This window comes from Neospora caninum, chromosome Ib (genome assembly GCF_000208865.1).
Source record: "Neospora caninum Liverpool complete genome, chromosome Ib".
NCBI lineage: Eukaryota > Apicomplexa > Conoidasida > Eucoccidiorida > Sarcocystidae > Neospora > Neospora caninum.
The window spans coordinates 33,051-44,116 of NC_018386.1; the positions used below are offsets into that span (position 1 = coordinate 33,051).

The 11,066-nt window shown below is 57.3% G+C and overlaps 1 protein-coding gene and 2 non-coding genes across 3 annotated transcripts; all 3 read right to left on the reverse strand.

The window, feature by feature from the left end:
• Window positions 1-1,644: 1,644 nt before the first annotated feature.
• NCLIV_002470 (conserved hypothetical protein) lies at window positions 1,645-5,977 on the reverse strand (the record flags this gene model as incomplete). The annotated part of the gene is made up of 2 exons (XM_003879745.1): window positions 1,645-3,604; window positions 3,924-5,977. 2 exons carry the CDS (start codon window positions 5,975-5,977, stop codon window positions 1,645-1,647), a joined length of 4,014 nt encoding a protein of 1,337 aa, XP_003879794.1.
• A 3,463-nt stretch (window positions 5,978-9,440) lies between these two features.
• On the reverse strand, window positions 9,441-9,520 carry NCLIV_t020002. The gene has a single exon. It is a non-coding gene; the product is annotated as a tRNA-Leu (tRNA).
• A 540-nt stretch (window positions 9,521-10,060) lies between these two features.
• NCLIV_t020003 lies at window positions 10,061-10,142 on the reverse strand. The gene has a single exon. It is a non-coding gene; the product is annotated as a tRNA-Ser (tRNA).
• Between the last annotated feature and the right edge of the window lie 924 nt (window positions 10,143-11,066).

Consider the following 11,066-nt stretch of genomic DNA (forward strand, 5'->3'; position numbering starts at 1 on the left):
ATGCAATGCTTTCCATGTCTCTTCCGGGAACACCGGTCATGGGGGAGCACGGCGATCACGTTTCTAGCAATTTTTACCGGTCCGCTGATGACCCGACTACCGGGTTGTTCGCGGGTTATGTGTAACAGTGGAAGGGGAGAAACAAACTTCAGATGATGCAGATGAGAGAGAAGCATTTTAACTACATCGAAGCCTGATTGCTTGCGGCTGGGTGATTGAGTCGACGTCACCTTGCACTAGGGAACATGCAAGATCCGCCAAACTTCAGATGTTCGCGGCATCGTCGAATGCCCGCTCTACCTTCCGCACTCGTCCCCAGAACTGAGATCGACGTGTCCTACACGAGAGACGGAAACTGAAGATTGCACGGATTTATACAGATACCAACAGAGCTCGTTCCAGTGCGCACCAGAAATGACAAACCGTTTGCCTGCAGCCTTCGGCCATACAGGATCCACCTGTCTTTCAATTGCTGTCCAGTGTGTCAACCCTCAGGGGGCTCTTTCGTTTAAGGTACACACTGTTCCTACTAACTGCACAGACTGCTGAATTGTATCGCTGTATTAATTCGTTGTCTGCACCAAGCAACAAAGACTACCGACGGGGACAGTTTCTGTTCCAAAGCTGCACTTCTGATGGGTCGTTTTCGTAGATGCAAATCTATTTGAAATCTTGGGACCCAGCAGGATCACACTGCCTATACTGATGCACCACAACCTTTGCAAGGTTGAACAAGGTCAGCATATTGTGGTGGTGTCTCTGTGGGAATGACACAGCGCGACTATGACGAGAGCACCTCGATAGTATACCGTTTTAAGGGCTGGACAACACACAGCAACACGCTCCTTAGATGACGCCTACCGGGACCAACAAATCTTGACCGTTTAGTAAATAGCAAAGCGCCTTCAACACAAAAATTCCGACATTTAACACCTCATCTAAACCACTAAATTCCACCACACACTTTATACGAAGTGCACTTGTCTCTCCCTTGTTTACATTCACTCCGCCTGAACACTTGATTGCTCTCTTCCGCTTGTGACTGCCAACTTGCTGGCGGGTTGCTGTCTCCGCTAAAAGGTTTCACGCTCACCGGCGGAGACACGCGTACTCTGGGTCCTCTTGCACAAATAAAAACTCCGGAATCGGTTCTCTTTCCACTTCGGCATGACTTACACCCCTGCCTCATGACGTTAACAGTCAGCTTCGTTCAGGAACCAGAGAGAGGTCAATACACCAGAAGAACTCCCTCCACCATCGTCCCCCGACCAGAGCGGCAGTCGACTCAACTCCTCTGCGACGACGCAAATGTACGAATACTTTCTGAGGCCCCTTCTCTATCGGAAGACAGCGTCGCTTTGGAAAAACGAGCTATTTCCCTTCCGGCCACTCCACACGTCAACACACAAGCCCCCCCGCCTCGGCTTTTGTTCCGATTACCGGCGACCGACCTCATCCACTACGGATCTTGCCTCTCCCACTAGAATCCGATCGCACGAAGCAGGCTCCTCGTCCTACTGTCCGGTTTGCACACTTTTTCCATAAGAATGTCAGAACCGACCGTCAACTTGCAAGTTTCCAGTCTGTCCACTTGAATTTAGCAGTTGGAAGCTTTACCAAATCAGCGCTGCATGACCCCTCAGCTCAGCTGAAGAGATCCTCTATGGGGCGGTGTCCGGCACTCGTTGGCCGTTGCTGCGCCGGCGGCATCGGTACACGGCTTCCATGCGGCCCCTCGAGTGGCTGCTGGTGGTGTGTCGTGCTCTGCCACACGCCTGTGCGCAATCCCTGACTTGGTCCCGGCAACGGACTTCCTAAAGCACACACGCTATCACGCTCCTTCGCACGCAGCTGCGGGGCAGTGAAGCTGTCGAGGGGATGCTGACTAACAAGCGACTTATCTGAGGGCTGGTGGACGAGCAACTGACTACTAGGTTTGCTTGATGCCTGCCGTGGAACCGGTGAGGGCCCCTCGTGTTCGGGCGGTGACTGTACAGACACATCGTCAATGTTCCACTCATCCAAGTCATCTTCATCCCAAAATCCCTTCCCCTCAGTTCCTACCTCATCTGCAGCCCCAATCTGCTGCTGACTGGCCACGCCTGAAGTACCTGCGCCTACCCCAAAGGAGCCTGGTGGCGGGCTGTTCGACTGCGGCGGAGGAATCGATTGGGACGCCACAGGCATCGGAACCAAAGAGGCCGAGCCGTCCGGACACCGACTGGCCGGAAGCGAAACCGGAAAGCTCTGCTCCTGCGCTTGAGCAGCATGCAAAGGACGTGCCCCGACTGCGGGTGGACCAGATGCCGGCAAGACCGTCTGGGAGCCTGCCACCGTGTGCGCCTCCATTCTCGACCGTGCGCGCTCACTCTCACCATTCTCCACGTGCCCGGCACGTGGTACGCTGGGAGGCTCAGCGCAGTCTACGCTGTTCGACTTTCTTCCAAGAGCTGACGTAGGCGGCAACAACACTCGACAGGCCCCGTCTGCCACAGACGGCAGCGGGTTGGATCCCTCTTGGGAAACTCTGCCACGGACGTGGTCTCCAACATCGCCGCCTAGGTCGCTCAAACCCTGTCCTTGGTCCACCGCATGCCACGCGTGCACACCTACCTCCACTGGTGCCGAACCGGCCCCGGTAGCTGAGGGCGCTACTCCACTGGCCGTGGGATGGCCTTCCTGTTCGCTGCCGCTCGGTGACGCGCCATCACCGTTAGCGCTTGCGGCGGAGACCGGGGCGCCTGCGGGCGGTTCAGGCCGCGCCGGAGGTGGCGAGGCAAACGCAGGAATCGCCTGCAACGACCGGACGGCGTGAGCCGAAACGACGGGAACGGACACTTCACGTTGAACACCAAACGGGTCTCGACTTGGCTGTCGAGGTTGCCCGTCTACGCCCGACAAGGGCGACACGTGTGAGAGCGGCCCCGCAGGCGGCATCGTCGCTTGAAAAGGGTGCCGCGCGGGAACCGAGGCCGGAGACGCGGCACTGACCGGCGCAGGTCGAGCCGTCCCCGAAGGCGGTGTCATGGCGCACGGAAATGGAGTTGAAAGAGAAGTGGCCGCTCCACCTGATGTGACCGCGGGCGACGCTGATCCCGCCTCTGTTTCAGCAGGAACCCGTTCGCCGCCCGTAGGGGCCCCAGGCACCATGTCACTGTCTATTTTTGGTACCATTGACTCGCCTTCACACGCACGGGGGGAATCTGCAGCCCTCGGCGCGAACTCGCCTTTGCCGCGCTCCTGAAATTCCTCCGCAGGAACGTTTTCTGCAACATCTTCGGCGCCTTTCGTCGGGCCGAACATGCCGCTAGGTCGCGGTGGACCGCCGCTCACATGGCTTGGACACGCTTGCATGAACGGGGACACCGAAATCAAGCTCGGACACGGGACCTGCTCAACGGTCCCCGCCTTGCCTGCGTTTAAGAGCCGGGGGCTGCATCCCGATGAACTCTCGTTCGCAGGCGCCATCGACGCCGGGTAAGCCTGGACTGCGGACGGACCCGTCCCTGAGCGGGGAGCAGGGAGAAACGAACTCGGCGTCATGGAACTGCCTGAAGGAATTTCGGGAGAAGCCTGTGGCACCCCGCATGCATTCGATGTGACGCTGCACACATCCACACATCAGAAGCGATCCGCCACAGCGTCAAACCGTCGGCAGCACACGAGACCGACGGGGCTGTGCCGACACATCGCATCTCCGTCGCCATCACGGCACCAAAGCGACGGCCCAACACGTCGCTGTTGACAGCCAGTTGCCCGCGAGAAGCCCCTCTCTGCATGCGCTTGGACCTCAGCAGCACCCCCTATCCTCCGCACCCACGGGCGGCATGACGAGCATAAAGGTCAGATAGCTAGACACCGGACTGTGCGAAAACGAGATCGACGCTACAAAAGCTGAGTCGTCGACAGAGTCCAGTCCGTACCTTAGATGACTGGGTGTCGCCGGTGGCGCGCCGCGGGAGCCGGCGAGTGAATGTGCCACGGCGACAGTTCCTGCGAGCCTCGTCGCTAGCTCACTGAAGCTTTTCCGGTGGAAATTCCGCAGGTCCGCCGCCTTCTGGCGTGCAAGCGCCTCGCTCTCAATGCTCTTCGCTACCGCCTGTTGAACTTGTTGGACCGCCGCAGCAATGACGCCACTACTCATCAGGCGGCGGCCCACGCTGCTGCGAGCGACGCTGTCCGAGACGACAGAGGAGCAGGCCGACGGAGTGGGCGGGAGAAGCCTTCCGCCGGACATGAAGAGTGCGGCGGTTCCGCCCGTCGCGTGTCCAGAGACACCGGAAAGCGCGACTCCCGCGTTAGTCGTATTCTCTCCAGCGCCAGGTGGAAGCGGGGGCGCCGCCAGCCGACTCGCACTGCTGCATCGACTGAGGCTCCGCCGTCTCGACACGCCGCCCCACGCGGGCCCTAGGGCATGGGCACCCGAACCACTTGCTTGTGGTCCTTGTGCAGCCGCAAGTTTCTGGAGAAGCATGTCGAAATCGTCAAACACCGCTGACGCGTTTTCCTGGTCCCCTGTCTCTCCACCTGCCGGCTTTCCTGCTGCGTCTTCAGAATCCCGCGCAGCAGAGCCAGCAGCCTCGAGTGCCTGCAGGTGTCGCTGCTTCAAACTCTGTAGCTTCTCCTGCAGCTGCTGAAGGGACCGGAGCTGGAACGGTGCGTCCAGCACAGGCGACCTGCCTCCGCCCGGATGCGACGCAGACGCGGCGGTCGCTCTCTTCAGCAGGTTGTTTTCCTCCTCCAACGCACGAATGCGCATTGCGTCCCGCTCTGCTGCTTCTCTGTGCAGTTTCTCAACGTCCTTCACTTTCCGCTCGAGCCGTTCAACATGCGCCCGTTGCTCGGCGTCCGCCTCGTGGTGCTTGTCCACTCCGTTCGTCTGCGCCTCTGATCTGTGTAGCTCCTTCACCTCCCTGTGCAACTCCTCCAGCTGCTTCTGATGCTGTTCCAGCTGTCTTTGCAACTCTCTCTCCTTCTCTAGCAAGTCCTGTTCGCGCTGCTGAAGTTTGCGGTGTTCGTGCTGGAGCTGCTGGAGCTCCTGGGTGTCGAACGCTTCGCTGAAGCCATTCGGCTGCGTCTGAGCCAGCCTCTGTTCCAGTTCCTGCACTCGCCCGCACAAGTCCCGCTCCCTTTTCTCCAGCTCACGCACTTGCTCCGCGGCTCGCCGCTCCTGCTCCGCGAGCTGTCCCCTCAGCTCCTCGACCTCCGCCTGGAGCCTCTTGATTTCGTTCCCCGCCGCAGCCGCCCCGTCCAAATCGCTCAGCGGAGTCCCACTCAACCGCTTTCCCGCGCGAGCGAAGGCGTGCGCCTTGGGGCTGCCAGCGGCCAGAGCAGCCCCTCGCCCGTCAGCGGCGGCGGGCGTCGGGATCCCCGAATTCCCCCCGCCCTTGGGCTCCCCCAGAAGCAGGCGGGCGGCCTCTGTTGCGCGCATCCACGCTGCGGCCGCAACGTAGGCTCCGTTTTCGCCGGACTGTTCCTGCAGTTTCGCGTTGAGCCGAACCGCCGCAGAGGGAGGCGGCACGGACGACACGCGCGTCTGGAGCTGCAGGGGCGGCACGCGCGGCCCCGGGCCTTCGCCGTTTCTCTCCTCGGGCCTTCGCGTAGGGTCGCGCCCCACACGCGTTTGGCTGGGCGGCCTGACGCCGTTCGTGAGCGGGACGGTTCCCGCATCTGGCGAGTTCCGAACGGAGGGAGACGCTGCCTCGCTAGGGCAAGACGGAGCGGGGCGCGTCGCCCCCGAAGCTGGGAAACTGGGAGTGGGAGGCTTCACCGCGCTCCGCGCAGAGGCCGTGGAAGAGTATATGGAAGAGGAAGGTGGCGGAAAAGACCTCGGTTGGGACGCGAGTTCAGGCTCACTCGAAAACTCGACTGCCGGAGAAGACGGCCCTGGAGAGGCTCCGCTCACGCCTCGAGAGGGGAGAGGCGGCAAGCGTGGCCTCGCGCTCGCAGTCACAGTTGACGAGAGAAGGGGAGACATTTTGAATGACTGCGAAGGACCAAAAAACGGAGCGGCTGCCTCCAAAACTGAGAAGGGGGGGGCTGTACGCAGCTCAGCACATGCCGAGCCGCTGGAGGAAGCACGGAGCGAGAAGGAAGAGACCCAAAGACAAAGAGGAGAGAGGACATAGAGAGGCAACGGGACGGTTTGGATGGCGCGGAAACGCGCACACAGCAGGCCGCGTCTCCAGCCCGAGCAGTGGAGCAGACACACACGATAGCAAACACTGAACAAACCGCCGATGTATGCGGGTCACACGACGCGCTTGCTGTCGTGTTTTTTTACGACCGAGGACAAAAACACAAAAAACGAGGCGCGCCTGGAGACGCGAGATGCGCCCGCTCCGCTGTCCGCACGCGCGGATTTAGCGACCGCCGCAGCGGCGAAGAAAGTCACAGCGGACGCGTGGAGTCGTCGAACCAACAGGGAACGCCTGCAATGCAGTTCGTAACCGTTTCCAGATTTTTGGAGACAGAAACGTCACCACTCAGGACAGCCAAGCGCGTCCCCGGACCAAAAAGAAAGCCGAGAATTAGTGCCGCATGCCACGCGGGCCTTGCCCTCCCCTCCAGAGTCACCTTGTTCACCACCACGCGATGTGCCGGCAGGCAAAAAGGCGAGACGAACGAAAGAGAAAGAGATTCCTACAGACACGACGCTGTCACACACGTGGAAACACATGAGACTTTGGACGACACCAGAAAAGCCGAGATCTACAGGACGTGGCACTTTTTTGTGACAGTGGACTGCGGCTGCGGCAAAGACATGGATCACGCGATGTTGCCCTCGAAAAGAGTTTAAAACTGCAGCAATAAACAGTTTAAAATTGCAGCAGTAAAGATACAGAAGAAACAGATTCACTGGGACAGTGAGGTAGGCTGGTTTAGCAGCAGAGGCGCAGGGAGCACGCGTGCCGTGGCACAACATCTGTTCCGGTCGCCTCACTCTACACACAAAAAAATGGTCCACAGAGAGCGGTTGCCAGCTTCCAGGCAAAGTACACAAAAAGCCGACACGTTACGGAGATAAACCAGAGGCTCGAGAGGCTGCGTGTGCTCGCTACCACACGCAACATACGCCTCTCTCGTGAACAGCTTCGCTCTCAGCGTCGCCGGCGCCGACAAGAAGGTCGCGTTCGCAACACCCACTGGTTTTGTTCTCAGTCCAGGGTGGGGGTTGGAGGGGGGGGAGGCAAAACGCAATTAGCCCGAGTCAGCAGAACCCCCTGTGTCGATGCTATCTTTGGCTGTGTCCACGTCAGCACCGCAAGACAGTGCCCGTTTTCTGGGTACTCTGTGTCGGCATTTTGTTGACTCTCCTTTGCTGACTGCCAGTTGAGATCCAGCGTTCAACACGGGAGAGCCGGGTGACCTGAGTGTCGAGGTGTCGCCATCGGGGACGAGTTCTGAATCCTGCCGTCGCTGAGCTGGAAGTACGGCGACGTCAAGTTCTCTTGAACGTAACGCCCTGTCTCCAGAAAACCATGGTGCAGAAGCTTAGCATAGGAAGCCGTTCATCAGCAGCTTCGTGCGTTTCCGGATGGAATAGCACCACCTATAACAATCAAGAAGATCCTACTCTATACCCAATAATAACCCATCCACTGACTACACTTCCCGACGGAAAACCTCTTCTGTTGCCGATAGGGGATGGAGAACCCATTGAAACCGCCGGGACCTGAAACGACTGGACATCCTGTTCTGGTCCCCGTCTCGGGTTAACACATGACATTTGCTAAGCAAGCTACTGTCGTTGGACTCTACCAGTTTCGTTCAAAAACAGCCATGTCACGAACGAGTGACAGGACATCCAGCTCTTCCCCGTTCTCAGTTTCTGATGCGAGACACAAACGATTTATGTGCCCGCCTGGGGATTATAATTCAAGCAGAAAACAGATGGGAGCCTTAACAAGAAGAACTCTTGGAAGAGCCTCGCGTGTTCTGGGTCGGGGAAACGCGCAAACCTCCCGGCACTGGCCGAGGTGGCACCGAAGCGAGGGATACACTTTGGGGTTCAATTGCACGTCCTGGACAGGGTGAGTTCAGCACCTTTACCGTCGTGGTTCCCCTCCTTGCCGTCGCGTGAACCGGCTCAGAAAGGCCATGATTGTGCTGCGGGTTCACCCTGATCTGGAGAAACAGGTGAATCATGAGAAACAGTCTGTCTCACCCGTGAAGCCGTCCGGGGAAAAACAGTTAAGGGTGTTTGCTCGTGGGGCGCACAAGGAATACCTCGCTTGGATTCAGCAGATACGAATCTTCCAACCTCGCGGAAATCGTGCACTTTCTCTGGTTCTATTTCACACAAAAGCTTGGACTAGAGGCCCTGATGGACTCCACAGAGCCGACCTGTTGGAGAGGTAAAATCCGCCACGGTAGCAGCACAGAAGTTGCTTTCACATGGCGAGGACGTAGCAGTTCCTAGCGGAAGCGGCGATGGAAGCCACTCCTGGTAGGACAGAGACCCGAACGAACCGTTATAGAATACCGAGCCACCGTCGATAGGCAGCTGCGCAGGCAGTGAGGAAGAGACCACGCTCAGTCTCAAAACGCGTTTAAATCAGGACAGAAGCTGCACCAAGAGGGGAAACGCCACACCACCGAAGCTCGCGCAGGAACAGCCAAAAAAAGCTACTAACCGGACTTTCTGCAGGGGCAGAAAAAGCGATTTAGAACTTTGCCGGTGTACATGCAGTGCAGATACGCCAGATGGCCCGTGTCGGTTCCTATTCACAGCCAGTGGTCATCGTTATCCCAGGAGGAAGACAAAAGAAGTGTTGCGTTCTGACCCAGCCGTCACATTGCCAGGGACGATGGAGACCACCAGCCCTACAAAGATGGCGGAAGTTGTCGAACCTATTCGCCTACGAAATCTCGTGAATTTCTAGTTCATCTCCTCAACCACTGAGACAGTGATTAGGTGGAAGAGAGTACCTACGACATCGTGTGTGCGTCGACAGGCTGCATTGCCTGAACTGTCTGGTGAAGGACATTGAAAAGGAGGAGACGATAGGACTCCGCTATACCGATTCCTGGGGTACCCAACGTTCAACCATGGCCACGGAAATAATGAGAACCTCCTGTAAATATGCATTCAATCCTCATTCAATCTATCAAGTCATACAACCCTGCTCCTGCGTGACACGTTCTTTCGAATACGCACCAGAGCAGACTACGACACTTGTGTTCGTCAAGGGTGACGGTCTTCCGAGGAAGTCTCGCGTGTGCCAGGGAGCAGGGAAATGTTGTGCCGTTGCCTTTTCGAGATGCCTCCATGTTGGACTGGACTAGCGCCCGTGCACTGTGGCTAGAAAGATGCAACATCCGCAGTCGCACGAGCGCTTCTTCTGAAACACTAGCCACGACTGAAAAGCAGTGGGGACTGGAGAACAATCTGTGCAAACAGTTTCAATTGGCGGCAAAGAAGCAATGCACAGAAAAGATGACAGAAGTGGGGTTCGAACCCACGCCCTTTCGGACTGCGGCCTTAACGCAGCGCCTTAGACCACTCGGCCATTCTGCCGTTAGCCTGACGCCCTGGACTTGGTTCTGAGTCCACCGAAGTTCGGCCATTCACATATTTCAGTCGAAAGGGTGAGATTTTCGCGCGTGCTTGCGACAAAAATGTCATGATATTGCACAGAGAATCGAGTAGAGTAGTCGGAAGATATCCTTGCCAAAGAGGCACTTGGGTAACAGATCCTGCTGAGCCGTGTGCTGATGGCACGTCCCGTGGAGCGAACATGTACAATTTCGACTGGCGTTGCCTGGTGACGCAACGTAGGGCCTGTCGATACCCCAGACGTGTGGTGAAGAAAGATGCAAATTGTCATTATACAGTTGCTGGAGCTCACACAGACAGGTTCTTTCTGGTAGCGCCACTGAAGAAAGGGAAGGATAGGCTTCACCAGGGAACGCACAACCCACCACTAATTGAAGCGCTTGCAGGCATGGAGCCTCCACCGGCCCGCCACAATCGGTGACACAACAACCGAAAACCGTTCCTTTCCCTGTAGAAATCCCAAATCGTTGTTCCACATACATTTGCCTGCATAAGGTTAAGCGACGGCGGCAGGATTCGAACCTGCGCAGGCAGAGCCTAATGGATTTCTAGTCCATCTCCTTAACCACTCGGACACACCGCCGAGGACTTTTGCTTTCCAGGGGCCTGGACGTTGAACTACTTGTAAACGTTCGTTTTTCAGACACCGGACTCGATACCGAACTGGATGCTGGTGTGTTTTGTCGTGCCTATCCCGGTCCATCGAACATCTGGCCGCTCCTCAATCAACTTCGTTTGTATAGCCACGGCTGGATTCTCGATTCCGTCTGGACGTTGCCGTAGTATTGTTTTCCTGCTCGGTAGCTTTCAAAGAGAGTGGCCCCAGTTTCGGTGACTGGAGAGCTTGAGATCGGTTGGGCTCATGCGCCAGTGCTGACAATGCGCCAAGCGGTCGCTTGGTTCGTGAGAGTTTTCTCACCCGGTGCCAGTATGTCTGAAATGCATTCATTATCTCGGCTTTGAAATCGGAACGAGGTACTCAATACCGGTAGCCGGGGACTTTTTCAAAAGACTGGCGCGGAAACGATATGCGGCGCCGGCCCCTGTCACGCGCTGAGTTTGAGTCGTTACATTTCGTCTAACCGAAAAGGAAAAGAAGGAAGCGACGCCGAGCAAAGTGGCAGGCTCGCGCTGCTTTTTCGTGTGTGGACTCGGTATATGCGAAAAACCGTGACGGGCTCTCATGGTGGGTGTTACCTTTCTCCCCTAGTGTAAACGCTAGAAGGCAAACTGCCTGTTAGCAAAAATGTGGGCGAGTAAGCGAGAGCGGCATACCTACCGGGCGGTGAACACCCGCGAGCGGCTTTGTGACTCGCGCCGTGCAATCGCGCGAGAGATGACCCCAGCCATGTCGCTAACCATCTCATTCGCTAGGAAGCACTGTTAAATTCAGTGTTCAAGGGTGAAGGAAGGCGTAGCCAGCACACCTGTCTTGGAATCGGATTCCCTGGCGTGTGCTGGGGAGCACGAAGAATCCTTAACAGAGTTAGATTACAAGAGCATCGGC